The 14786-nt window shown below is 34.5% G+C and overlaps 1 protein-coding gene across 5 annotated transcripts; it reads right to left on the bottom strand.

Annotated features, from left to right (window-relative positions):
• Positions 1-2693: 2693 nt before the first annotated feature.
• Positions 2694-14419, bottom strand: PEX13 (peroxin 13). 5 transcript variants are annotated; one of them, XR_016104804.1, is made up of 6 exons: positions 14199-14381; positions 9927-10157; positions 9550-9845; positions 6806-6898; positions 6318-6588; positions 2694-2871 (listed from the first exon to the last, which is right to left on the bottom strand). XR_016104804.1 is itself a non-coding variant. In XM_088963655.1 (5 exons), the coding sequence occupies exons 1-5, from the start codon at positions 14221-14223 to the stop codon at positions 6373-6375; spliced, it is 861 nt and encodes a 286-aa protein (XP_088819781.1). In that variant the 5' UTR covers positions 14224-14382; the 3' UTR covers positions 5951-6372. The 5 variants fall into 5 exon arrangements, 2 of the variants coding, with proteins under 2 accessions (XP_088819781.1, XP_088819783.1); XR_016104803.1 differs by lacking the exon at positions 2694-2871 and adding an exon at positions 5951-6240 and having other exon boundaries at positions 14199-14419; XR_016104805.1 differs by lacking the exon at positions 2694-2871 and adding an exon at positions 5951-6240 and having other exon boundaries at positions 9550-9833; positions 14199-14366.
• Between the last annotated feature and the right edge of the window lie 367 nt (positions 14420-14786).

Genomic DNA, 14786 nt, shown 5'->3' with positions numbered 1-14786 from the left:
TTTCTAATGCATATTTACATTGATATTGAGATGTAAAAGTATATAAATAAAAAAGAAGTAAATTTACATTCAAGTGGACTTTTGATAAAAAATAAATAAATAAATAAAATTGGCATAAATTTTATTGGAATTCGCGTTTGCATCCATTACAACTAAAAGCATGTTTGGTAAGAAGATAAATTTATCAGTGCAAAATAACCCAATTTTGCAATTTATATGAATGGTTTTACACTCTACATATTTACATTCACACTTATTTGCCTCGTTTCCAAATACAGCCTTAATTTTCAAAATATGCACTCGTTCTTTCTATCAATCCCATTCTTATCTTCAAATTCCCTCTCTCTAGTCTCTACCTTCAATTTCAGATCTTCATCACAAAAAAAAAAGAAGAAAAAAAAATTAGAGCCTTTTTTGTCTCCAGTCGAAAATGTGGGGCTAGCTGTTAAAGAACACCGAGTTTCTAAGGAAACATTTGTTACAATCCCAAATAGGACGCAAGGAAAATTCTGTCAACTTCGAAGGAGGATGAAGACCTTCAAAAGATAACTCTCAAATGAAAATTTAATTAAGGCTCTGTTTGGAAAGAGTACAAATACATATTTGTACCGTTCAAAATCAACCCTATCGGTTCAATTGAATGCAAAGTGGGTTCATGTTGTTTGTTTTCAAAAGTTGTAAAAAGCGAAAAATATATGCCCATGTTTGGTGTTCCCAATCGTTACAAATATTTAAAATTTGACTGTTATGATATCATTTGAATGTAAAATTAATGGTTAAAGCCACTAACCCCGCCATTAAAACAATCCATCTCCGCCAGGAATTTTATATGTATGTATGAATACGAAAAGGATGCCTCTGCATCCAGGAAATGGAATCTACTCGTGAGAGTAGATCCCACGTGAGAATAATTATTACAATAATTAATTTTAATTACTATAATTTAATAACTACTGATTATTATAATAACTTAATAAATATATAATTAGTGATTATAATTAGCAATTACTATTATTATAAATATTGTTAATAATTAGATATTTACTTTAATTTAACTTTAAATTAAAATTATAAATAATGTTAATAAATTTAGTAATTATTGTTATATTAAAAATAATTTAAAATGTTATTAAAAGTATTGCTATTGATTATTTAATAAAATATTATAATTACTGACTGATAAATACTGTTAATTTAATTTAATTTTGGAAATTATTAATTTAATAATTACTGTTATATTAAACATAACTAAATAATCTTATTAAAACTATCACTAATGATTATTTAATTAAATAGTATAATTACTTATTATTATTGATAAATGTTGTTAATAACATTCTGATAACCGACAGTTCGACCGTCTATTTTGAATGAATGGCTCGTTCTAACAACAAAAATTACAAGCAAAAAATTACGAAACCGTTCTGGCCACCGGTTTTTGGGTTGACGATTTGATCATTCGGTTCGAATGGACGGCTCATTTTGACAATAAAAAATTACGAAACCGTTCTAGCCACCAGTTTTCGAGTTGACAATTCGATCGTCTAGTTCAAACAAACGACATATTCTAACAACAAAAATTACAGGCAAAAAATTGAGTGTGTGAGTAGTATCATACGTATTATGTCATCCGAGCGTGTGACTCATACAGCCCAAAAATGGAACCGCTTTGGACACCGGTTTTCAGGTCGACGGTTTGATCGTTCAGTTTGAACGGATGGCCCGTTCTGACAACAAAAATTAAAACAATAAAAAAAGGTCAAAAAACATTGAATGGGTCAACAGGTTGATGGTTCGACAACTCGGATCAATAGGTCGTTGATCGATTCAACGGTTTTTGGCCAAGGACCAGGATTGGGGTAAAATGGAACTAGTTGCCTAGATAGTTTCCAATTAAAAAAATTAAAAAAAATGGACAACCCGTTCTAACAACAAAATTTACGGGCAAAAATTGTGTGTAAAGCCCATTAAGCAGTACCATACATGTTCATTCGAGCATGTAACTCATACGACCTGAAAACGGATCTGTCCTAACCACCAGTTTTCGGGTCGACAATTCGATAGTTCGGTTCGAACGAATGGCCCATTCTGATAACAAAAATTTAAAAAAATAATAAAAAAAAGACCAAAAACCATTTAATGGGTCAATGGTTCAACCGCTTGGGCCAATGGGTTATTGACCAATTCAACGATTTTTGGTCAGGAACTGAAATTAGGATAAAATGGAATCGATTACCTGGATGGTTCCGAATTAAAAAAAAAAAAACGTCCAAAAAACATTGCATGAGTCAATAACTTGATGATTCAACTGCTCGAATCAATGAATTATTGACTGATTCAATGATTTTTTGCCAGAAACCAGGTCAGGCGGGTCAACGAATCAAAAGTTTCATTCCAGAGCCCTCCGCTAGTAATATCCCGTTAAAACAAAGCCACTAAGAACTAAGCACTATTAATCATCACTTGCTCACCGCATAACTTTATCATTTCATTTGCTCAGGCTGATTTCCAAATTCCTATTACTAAGATCCAAGCACTAAGCATTAACAGTAGTAACCTAATTTTCAATTCCTGACTGTTCTTAGAAAACCTGATTCTCAAATTAGCAACCTGATTAACAACAAACAAAATAGACACTAGGGCAACCTGATTATCTGGAAAAAAAAATAATAAAAAGAAAAGCTACAAAGAAATAAAGAAAAGCAACCTGTCCATTCAAAAACCTGTTTACATTAGCAACTTGTTTCATCATCAATTTTTAAACAAAATCATTGTTATAAAATATCAATTGACTATACAATTACATAATCAAATATTGGGTGCTACATATAATTGCAAATGAAACCACTCCCATGCGAAGACCTTAAAAACCTATGAGAACAAGAATGAAACATATAATATCAACTTTTTCTTGCAAAACAATTTAATGCCTGTAAAATAGTAAGTTTACTAATCATAAGAGCAACAAGATCTCAACATATAATATTTGTTTTTTTATATAAACAAAATTTTTCCTATAAAATAACAAGTTTAAATCAAAGAGCAACAAGTGTTTATTATAAGTATTTATTTGAAAAACCACTTAATGTTGTTTGGTGATTCATTTGCCAAACCATTTATTGGGTATTTAAAGTACTTTCCCAACAAGTGTTTTTTTAAGGTAAATGACATTATTTTTAGCCCCTATTTCACACACATATAAACAATGGTTTTCACGTATTATATTATACATTTCAAATAAACTCGCCACATCACCACGTCAAAGCACATGAGAATCCGCATGGGCCCACATGTGCCATTAATAGGAAAAATTAATAATAAAAAACAACTACAACTACAACAACAATAACAATAATAAAAGAAAAAAAAGGATAACAACAATTATTCCAAAATTGTTTACTATCTTTTATATTTCTAAAAATTATTCTTATTTCACACTTATTATGGTTCATGGTTCATTAATATAAAGATATGCCCAAATGTTTTCCACATAATTTATATATTTTTTGTATAATTCTGTGTTTCTATCTTTTTTTTAAATTTTGTTATTTCATTATAACTTCATGAGTTGACACATTTGACCTGAAAATTTTGTTATTTTCTACTTTATTTATATCATCAATAAAAAAGTTAAAAACAATTCTTATTTATGATGTCTATATGATTAATATAAAATATTAGAGATGTGTCCAAATGTTTTCTACAAAAATTCTATCTTTTTCATATTTTGTGTATTTTTATTATTTAATTAAAAAATCAATGATTGACACATGTGACCCAAAATGTTGAACTGTTGACCTACTACTAGGATAACAATTTCATTTTTGGGTTGGTTTTAAAATTTAAGTTTTATTTCCAACATCAATAAAACAATTATTACTTATCACAATTATTTTTCTTTAATATGATTAATGTAAAATATTAAATAGGTGTCTAAATGCTACTGACAAAATTATCTATTATCATATAATGTTTTTGTGTTTTTATATTTTTTCATTTTTTATTTAATTATGACACCATGGATTAGTCCACTTACTCTAGATGGTCGAATTGCTTGCTTGCCACCATGATGAAAAACAGTTTTATTTGGGTAATTTTAAAAAACATGTTTTTTATATCATTAAAAGTATTAGATGTAGATTTAATTGATAGATTTTTTTTCAATTTTATGAAAATAATATCTTAAATATGGGATTCAATAAAAGAATAGAAGTTAACACCCTAAGATAGGACTTAATGAGATGGAACTGAACAAGGTAATGTAATAGTTCAAATTACATTTTATGCCCTCATAAGTAGAGAATGACCAAATTCAAAAATAGGGGCATTCTAGTCAAAAAAAATGATTCAATAAATATTAATGGGAGTTAAACTTTAAATATAAAGCTTAATGAGAGGAATTTGAATAAAGAGAAAAGCAGTTTTTCAAATTACATTTCCATCCTTAAAATTAGACTGACCAAATTCAAAAGTTGGAACAATTTAATTGTTGTCCAATGAAAATTATAAAAGCCAAGAGCTTCCATTTGCACTTTTATAAATGGTATAAATTACTATCTCAAATTAAGATCAAGCCGGAACTCTAGCCTTATATTTTTCTATTGAAGCAAAATTAAATAACAAAAAATTCGGCCTGACTCAGCATGACACCAATCCAACCCTAACTTCATATAAATGGTGAATTTCTTATATTTTTACTTATGCATATCTATTTGGGCGTTAAAACTATTTATATCCATTTCGATAAGATTGAAAGAAACCACAACTCTTACACTGAAGATACCCACCCCATACATACCAGCCCTAAGGGCTTGCCTTACATTCGGAGGGGGGATTACGTCTGGATCTTATTCACTCCAAAGTTCGCTAATACATCAGCAGACTGACATACTAATACAGTAGTTTTCCATATCTCGATACATTTGTTAAAAGGGTTTTTTACTCTTCACCCAATCTCTGAAATCTGTTCATAAATTTGAATTATTATAGGTGCCAATTCACCGCATGTATGGGCGTTATAGGTGGAGATGTTCATAAATTTGAATTATTGTAGGTCTACAATTCAAATCTGAATTCTGAAATGAAATGCAGGCTAAAAATCCCTTGTTTTGCAAAATTCTGGGTACCAATGTTATGCCCTTCACTACAATCTTTTCACAGTTCAACCTGAAACAATTGCCTCGGCTCTCTAGGGGTGAGTAGTACAGGGTTAAAACCAAAAATTTTGATTTCAGTTTTTTCGGTTTTTGGCTAATTCAATTTTCAGTTAATTGAATTAACCAAGCTTTTTATTGTTATATATAACTTATAATATATAATATATAACATATAATATATAATATATTATATATTTATATATTAATATATAATATACTAAAATTTGATTCCATAATATATATTATATGTTATAATCTATATAATAGAATATATGTTATTAAAATTCGGTTTTGACTGAAATAACCAAAAATTTCGATTTCAGTTATTATTTCAGTTTTTAATTTTTTAATTCAGTTTTTAAAATTTCGATTTATTCAATTTGGTTTTTAACCAAAAAAAACGAATACTCAACCCTACAGCTCTCCATATCACAAATTCTGCAACAATATCAGTTTGAAAAGAGTACATTAACCAAATAAACCGAATGCACACCCCTACGGCTCTCTACGTCACAAATTCCGCAACAATATCTTGACTCAGGTTCAGTTTGAAAAAAAGTACAAACACAAATATGTACAATACAAATATATACAAAATACAAGGCTTTGCACTCTGCATATTTGTATTTGTACAGCTCAGTTTGGAAGGAATACAAATACAAATACATACAAAGAAACAAAATACAAGGTTTTACACTCCAATTCTCATGTTCTAAGAATTGGTCAAGAACGATATTCTTAATGAGAAAAATTAACATTTAATGATTAAAAAAGAAAAAGAAAAAGAAAAAGAATTGACCCAGGACAAGATATTGAATTGAGGAGAAGGGTTTTATCCCGTCGAATCCAGCAGAAAGACAAATTATTGGCAAGCTGACATGTGTTGACTTATTATACAACAACTGGAATTTCAATTTGGAAGAAGAACAAGTATACATTCAACATGTAGAAACTAAAAACTAGTGCAGACAATTATGCTTTCTACTAGGAATCTCTCCCAATGTTCCAAACAAAACCGGTGTAAATTTTAAGATCACATCTTGTGTGTGTATTCCCCATTCATTGACACAGAGTAAAAATGGATCTGTTTCCTCCGCAAATCAGAACTCTACCTGGAAAAAGTTTGAATCAATGCAAAGCAATAGTAGAGTTGGTTCTCACCTCTGTACAGGGTGCAATCTCAGCATTTCTTTTGGTTTTGGCAGGAGCACATTATTCATTTGCCAGCATCATTTTCCCAAACAGTGTCCCATGAATTACTTGGAGCAATTTGTGGTCCCTCGATGAGGTTCTGACCACCTTGGGGATTGTGTGGGCCAGGGAGTGCATCAGGGCCAGGCGGATGAACTTTCCTGGGCTTTGTTCTGATTCCCAGCAACCTTAATACAAACCTTGCAAGCTCCCCATACAACATCCCAGATCGATCAAAGAGCTGAAAAATAAATCACAGGTTATATAACCATCAACCTATGCTAGAGCATAGCCAAAAAAAGAAGAAATATCATATAGCATCAGATAGATCAGATTTTGCTAATGGGCACAAACAGGGTTCAATCTGAAGTGCAGCAATTTTATTGGGAGATTTAAAAAAAAAAAAAAAAAAAAAAAAAAAAAAAAAAAAAAAAAAAGGTAGAAAGCAAATGAAGCACCTGAAGAAGTGCAGTCATGAACATGTGGAATGCCTGTGTGTTCTGGTCTATGAGAATTGAAATCCGACCAAAAAATGTCACCACACCGTGCATCTGCCACCAAGAGAACCATTTCAGTTATAGCATAGCACATAGACAAGAAAAGAAGAAATTCCATTAATCATTAAAATCTTAAATATCACGACATGACAACATGGTTTGTCTACGCAGTGCATCCATGCATCAAATCATCTCTTCTGAGTTCTGATTAGCAACAAATGTATAATCTTAATGTATATAAAGGAAAAGCGTCCAACTAGGATATGTTTAGTGTGGGAAAAAATAAATAAAAATAAGCCAATCCTACAAGCCTACAACAGAATCTAACCATCCCTATATGCCACAAGCCTAACCAACTACTGTTGTATGGAGTCTATGGTCTATGGACACAGACACAGGAATTGCTAGGGGAATCTGATTCACCAAGAATTATATATATAGCATTTCTCATGCTCTGTATGAAAATAGCATGAGAAATGCCTAGAGAAAAGGAGTCTGTTACCAATTTACCTACTAATGCCTGTATGAAAATAGCATTTCTCATGTATATTAGTTGTTCATTTATGTCAAATGATCAAGGGAAGAAAAAAAAAAGAAATATTGCCATGAAGCGCTCCCTCAAGAATCAATACCAGTGTAAGAACCTGGTGCATGTCAGACATGGATGCCTCATTCCTTAGGAGAGTACATGTAGCACTGCTCCCAAAACCTGGAACTGCCAGGTCATTTGCTTGGAATTGATCCCTCCAATCCAACTTAACTGAACCAATGAGCAACAAGAAGTTAGGTATTCTCTATGGATACCAAACCATTCTCTACCTATTGGAATTTTCTGGATTTCCTTCCAGTGGTAAAGGAAATGAAGATATTTCGCTCTTCTTAGTCCAGTCAGCAATACTCTACTTTGCACATCTTGACAGATTTTTCTTCATCTAACAATCAGTTTTTTAAAAGGAGTGGGAAGCATACGCCTGGATGTGTCCCTCCAGGCGAGGAGACCCCAAAACACACTGAGGCGTATGCCAGAGGCATTGATACCTCTAAGGCGTATGCCTCATGTGCAAGATTCATGAGGCATGCACCTCACCTCACACAATAAGACAGAAAAAAAAAAGAAAAAAAGAAAGAGAAGGGAAAGAAAAAGAAAAAAAAAAAGAAGAAAGAAAAGGAAAAGGAAAAAAGAGAAGAAAGAAAAGAAAAGGGAAGGGAAGGGAAAGAAAAGATAAGCGGAAAGAAAGTGGGATGGAGCCCCTTCTCAATGCAGCCCAATTTGGTTTTTGTGCCAAGGGGTCTTGCTCTGATCCAGCTCGCTCACCTCCACTTCGACAAGACCCCCTTCCATCTAATGTTATGCATCTTCGTTCTTCTTAATATAAAAGATTTTTATTGCAAACATAGAAAAATGAGATCCTCCTCTTCTTCTTCCTCCTCCCCTTCCTTTCCTCCTCATCCCCCTCCTCTTAAGGAGGTTTACGCCTCTTACGTTCTGAACTATGCCTCACACCCCAAGTAGTGGAATGCCTCGTGTCATGCCTCCCTGTTTTAAAACATTGCTAACAATTTAAAAAGATTTATCAAGAGAAGAGAAAAGAAACATAAAAGAGAAGCAGAGTTAGAATGAAGTTTTCTGGTTTCTTTGTTTTTTACTTTTGCTTTTGTTCATTGACCTAAAAAATCATTAAGTTGCTTTTATTCATTAACACAAAAATCCAAACAGAAAATGCAATTATGAAAAAGAGAAGCATCCCAAAAAAGATCTAAGCTGGGATCCCAGAAATGTTTATCAAATACAACTTCTGGGTATATAATCATTTATTAGGTTCACTGATGTAGGACAAGGATGGTGAAGGTCTTACTTTTAGGGTTGGAATATGAATTGTCATTACTGTTAATAATGTATAGGTTTCCTTATGTTTCCCATCCTTTCCCTACTTTTTCCTTCAAACCAAACATAGCCTTAGTGTTTATGTTTTCCACTTTTCTGTGACCCGATATTGAAGGAATCAAAACTCATCCTTTCTCAATGATTAAATTTCCATTGGATAGATTTTTCAATTAGCCATCCAATAAGACCAATATCATTCAAAACTAATGTGCCATCAGAAAGTTATGGCAGATTTACGGACAGGGTTGATATTAAAGTGTCATTGGATAGATTTTGTTTTTTTAATTAGCCATCCAACAAGACCAATATCATGCAAAACTAATGTGCCATCAGAAAGTTATGGCAGATTTACTGATAGGGTATCAATTAATGATGACATTTGGATTTAATTTCTTATAAACTGTGTATATAGGATTTATAAGGAGCTTTTATTATTTGAATGGATTTTAAATTATTTCTGATAAATTTTTCAATTTTCTCTAATTCAAGAATTTCCTAACAGGTAGAAGATAGTAGCTTTTATTTATTTATTTATTTATTTTGATCAATAACAAAACAGTAATATCATCATTCCCCTTCACCTTTTCACACTTACTGCTATGTTATTTACCCCATTAATCCATATACTGCAACGAATAGGCAAATCCAAGTCATATATTTATTAACTGGAAGAGAAGACCATGTTTACGTTGAACTAAATCTAAACTATGGAAATATCATATATAATATAATTCTAAATGGAGCGATGAAGGTAATCCAGAAAATGTATCTTAACAAGATCATGTATAGCTATATGAAACAAAATGATCAAATGCCTTACCACACGAAGAAAGGAAACCCAAAAGCCTGGTGGTGATGAAGGTGCACCAAAAGGATTATTTGGATCTTGATCACCATAAGGACCACCCATGCCCATCCCATAACCACCCATTGGGCCGCCAAGGCCACCATTGTACATTCCACCATACATTCCTGAACCTCCATAAAGGCCACCATACCCTCCTCTGTACATGGTATTACCATACATCCCACCACCTTGCATTCCTCCATATCCACCATATGACCCATACATTCCAGATCCATAGCCTGAGTTATAGTTTAGACCTGAACCATAACCTGCAAAGATAATTAAATTGGCAAGCTCCAAAACGTAAACAAGAAAACAACTTGTTGCCTAAAATTGCAACTACCAATTACCTCCATAACTGCTTCCATAGTTCTGCTCCCATGGCCTGGTGGGTACAGGCCTACCTAGAGTGTTTCTGTTTACAGTGGTGTTTCTATCAGCAGTTGAAACAATTTCTCCAGGCTTTGCAGTTCCTGAAGCTTCAACTACATCACTTGTGCTTCCAGGTGATGAAGGTCTAAAAGGTGCAGGACCAGACGAGGTAGCTGCTCGTTCCCAAGGTTTTGGTGGAGGATTGCTGGCTGTAATCCAACAAGTCAAGTTCCAAATGTGAAGTGAAGTACAGGAATGAATAATGAATTAAATCATCATTCAACAGATAAAAGAATAAAAAGGCTGTAATCTTGTAAACAACTATCAGCATCATAACAAAAAATTCACAGATAGCAGCTTCACCATAAAGAATATATAGGATAATAAGATCAGGATAGAAAGTAAAGAAGAGACATATTTCAAACCTCTTTTAGATATGACATGTTGGGCCAGCCCTCAAAATAAAAGGGACGCCTAGATCAAACCAAGTTGAACAACTGGGCAGAGACTGTAAGTCATGTTGGAATACCATTTTATAAGAATGGGTTGGGCTTAGACTTCCAAATCACAAACCGACGAAGAGATACACTGACTGATAATACAGAACAAAAGGGTTGGACTGGTGGTTTGGAAGTTTGAGACAGATTATGTAAGAGTACAGTTTTTTTTACAGTATGATGTAAAAGTACAGTGAAAGCAATATGTTTTGTGTAACATAATTTATTACTTAAACATGGAGTGGACTTGTTTTAACCCTCAAAATTGATATGAATTTGCTTGGTTTAAGGGCGTGGGCTTAGGTTTCTTACAACCTGCCTGGGCCGCATGTCTGTAGATTGTCCAGGTCAAAAACTGACCGGATGAATTGGCGTACTTCCTTATATTTTGGACAACTCAAACTCCTCTAAACATTCACAAGAACACTATAAGAGGCAACAACTTGGACAAATTTACAGGGTAAAGATATGTTCAGAGCAGGACAACCAGGCAACAGTTTTTCAGCTAAAGGATATAGGCAAGGGAAGTTTTTACATAGTACTATCCTAAAATATTCCTCCATTTAATCAATCAACACCTACATATCAAACTCAAATTCACTGAACTAAGCTTTGTCTCAACACCTACTTCATGCCATTTTTGGTCTGCCCCTAGCTCTTCTACACCCTTCAACTTGTAAGTTGTAAGACGTTATTTCTTCTCAATGTGCTGTAGATGGTATTCTTTCCTTATGTGACCAAACCATCTTAGTATACTTTCCCTGAATTTGTCACCTATCGGAGCTACTCCTAGGTTCCTTCAGGTGAATTCATTTTTAATCCTATCCTTCCTAGTTTCCCACTCATCCATCTCAACATTTTCATTTCTTCTGCCCTCATCTTTTGGATGTTCCATTTCTTGACTGCACAAGACTCTGCTCCATACAATACAATGAATCTAATTTTTCCTCCAACCCTCACCTTGACAAGATCATAAGCTAGATTATTTGCTTCCCTAGTATACAATTGAACAAGGTATCCAAAGCAAGAGCCATACATGAAAAACTGAACTACTAATATCAAATTTATTTCACAATTTTTACCAAATATTACTTTTTAAGATGCTAGATCCTCCCCGAGAGGTGTCAAACGGGTCGTGCCGGGCCGGCATGACACGGCCCACGAGTGGCCCACGCAAAGTGCAGGCCATGCCACACCGGCCCTAGGGCCGTCCCAAGCTGTGCCGCCCTCCCCTAGGATAACTTGGGGGGGTCGGCCTGGCACGGCCCATGGCCCAAGCCAGTGCAGGCTCGTGCTGTGCCGCGGGCCGTTCTGGTCCGTGGGCCAAGCCTTGGGCCAGGCCAGGCCATGGACCCAACCAAAGCTATTTATTTAAAATAATTGAAAAAAAAAACTTAAAATTTTAATTTTATATGAATTTTGATGTGTATAATTGCTTATATATACAATAATTAAATAAATTAGTATAATAAAATTGAAAACAATTGTATTTTGTTAATATATTATATACTATATATTATTATATATATAATATAGTATATAACATATTATATATATAAATATATAAAATATATACATATTATATATATAAATAATATATATGGGTCGTGTTGGGTCGTGCCAGCATGCGGGCCACAGGCGGCACGGCCCGCTCGGTCGTGCCGTGTCGGCCCAAGAGGACCTAAAACCCCAGGCCCAGTACAGCCCACACGATTGTGTCGGGCCTGGCACGGCCCATAGACTGTCGTGTCGGGCCGGTCCAAATTCATGTCGGGCCACGGGCGGCACGGCCCGATTTACACCTCTATCCTCCCCCGAACAAAGTGTTCCAAAAAACACACATTGAAAGAGGATTGAGAACAACCCAAAGAAGAAATCCCACCCTCCCCCTAAAGAAGGGAGTTTTCTTTTCTTCATGCAATCAAACCCAAAAAAAACAATTAAGAAAGTATAAATCCAGAACATAAATCTCAGTCAAATTGAGAACCCAATTGCTCTCTTTAAAGAGAGGAATTATATATCATCCCCAAGCTTCTAATTGTAAAGCCAACCCATAGCCAAAACACCAATATTAATACCTAGGTAACTAAGTCAGCTCATATTGAAGGCATTTGAGTAGGGGTGTCAATGGACCAAGTTTGGGTTGGACCCAATCTAAATTAAAACCAATTGAACAGTTTGGACAGTCCAGACATTGAATTGGACCAGTCCAGAAAGGTCCAAAGTATTCATCGGATTGGATTCGGCCTGGTCCATCTGTAATGGACTCATACTTGACTGGATCACATTGGACCAATATCTAGTCCATTGACAGCCCTACATTCAAGAAAGGAGATCAACCTGGCAAGTGATAATTTAATAAAGCACATTTTTTGTTGGTATAATTCAAAAAAGTGCTTTGTATAATGTAAAATTTTAAAAGCATCTATATGAATTGAGGACACTAACCAGATGCTCATTTTGAGAACAATTGAACACAAAGTCACCAACTTAACAAATTTGACTACAAAAATGAGGGTAAATCAATTTCCTTAAACCTGATCATCAGAAGCTCCAATTAAAACTTAACCATACTAAATTGCACTGTCCAAAGTCCAACTGGTAGGCTTCACCCCTGTGCATTTCCCATGCAAAACTTTTAGTGTCCCCTACGACATTACTTGGTCTAATGGTAAAAGCTCGGACTGGCAAATGTGACAATGCAGGACTGACTCTGAGGGTAGTCACTTTGTGCAAAAAAATGCCAAAGGTTAAGACCGTACCTACCCCTCCCAAAACCGCATATGGCTGGGACTAACATTGGATAATGATCTTTCAATGAGAACTTAGCATCTTATTAATTGGATGTGGGAACTCATTTATCAAACCATGCAATGCAACTCTATGAGTTGATTCAATGAGACCAGCCAGCCATTGCACAAAATAAAAACAAACTCAACCTCCATTTCTATCCCTCCCAAGACCAAAATCCATCACAAAAGCTTACCATGGTAACACATTCAAAATAATTTCTAGCAAGAAGAACCCAATAACTTAATAAAAAGAATGATTTATCACAACGCAGATTTAAATGGATTAAGTATCAACAATTTTCAAAATCACAGAAAAGATTCGAGGAAAACAAACTAGAAAAACTTAAACTTCCTAAACTTTCACCCCAAGACTATTCAGGCGTCAAAAACATGATATTACTAAAAATTGCACCTCAAAAACCCCAGACGGATTATTTCTGGATCAGAGGAAATATTGAATTCTGACATAATCAACAAAAAGCAACATATAGCACGACAAATAAGAATACATTAAATCAATCAAAGTATTTTCTTTTATCAATCAAAGTAAATTAAATTAGCCAAGCCTTGAAATATATTATCCCATCTAAACACAAACAAACTTCACAGAGAGCTCGCTTTTATCCATTTATTAACTCCCATCTGAAGATCAAAAATCACAACCTCACACCATTTTTAGAAGATTTCAATAGCACCAATCAATCAAAAATCCTATATTCTTGTCCCCAGGTCAATCCGAACCCAAAAAACCTCAAGATTCTCGCAACTTCGTATCCAAACGCTAAAAAAATAATCCCCAGAACGCATACAGAAAAAATATCAATACAGTCTACCAAAAGAGAAACGAAAAACACGAAACCGGATAACACCGACAGATGAATCTAATGGCGTTGCAGAAGAAATTCGAATAAAATATAATTAAGTGAAGAAACAAAAGAAGAAAGGAAAGAAGCTGCCTCACCTCCTTGCTGTGGCCTAGATTCCATGGCGATGGCAGAAAAGAGTCATGAAACCGAGGAAATTTTGTCGAAGCCGACGACGGGAGAGGACTCGCTTAAAACTAACCAAAGGCGAGGCTTTTATCAGAGAGAGAGAGAGAGAGAGAGAGAGCGATTTGTCTTGAGCCATAGATACTAACAATTGCGAAACTACCCTTCACTGGAAAATATTAAAATAGGGACCAGAGACGTCTGCGGCTCTTGTTATCGAAAAGGACTTAATTTACCTCGCTCGTTAGATTGACTTTGACTACTCATCTTCAATCTAACGGCTATGATTTTGAAAGTAGATCAATTAGGTGGGAGAGAAATATGAAATCAAGGATGAGTAGATCGATCTCATCAGTGTTGCGTGAGTCCTTGTTTCTTTTCTACTTCTGATTGAAAAGTAACAAGTGGAAAACCACCTGTCAGTGTTTAGACCGGACCGGACTGATGACCACTTTGACCTGCATTGATCCCAAAAGTGGTCGGTTCGGGAGTCCGATTGTAATTGTAGTGGTCAAATTGCAGCAGCACATGCGCCTGGGAGTCCGGATCTGCTCCTTACC

This window comes from Nelumbo lutea, chromosome 1 (genome assembly GCF_056320005.1).
Source record: "Nelumbo lutea isolate HS-2025 chromosome 1, American lotus-T2T, whole genome shotgun sequence".
Taxonomy (NCBI): Eukaryota; Viridiplantae; Streptophyta; class Magnoliopsida; order Proteales; family Nelumbonaceae; genus Nelumbo; species Nelumbo lutea.
The sequence above is the reverse complement of the archived record's forward strand: the minus strand, read 5'-3'. Positions and strand labels throughout refer to the sequence as shown.

What these genes read in the sequence shown, in the direction of transcription:
- PEX13 (XM_088963655.1), bottom strand. Translation starts at nt 14,223, where the DNA reads ATGGAATCTAGGCCACAGCAAGGAG. An exon ending in GGGTTTCCTTTCTTCGTGTG is followed by an intron (nt 6,899 to 9,549) that starts GTAAGGCATTTG and finishes TCTTGGTGGCAG; the next exon opens with ATGCACGGTGTGGTGACATT. An exon ending in TCATGACTGCACTTCTTCAG is followed by an intron (nt 6,589 to 6,805) that starts GTGCTTCATTTG and finishes TTTATTTTTCAG; the next exon opens with CTCTTTGATCGATCTGGGAT.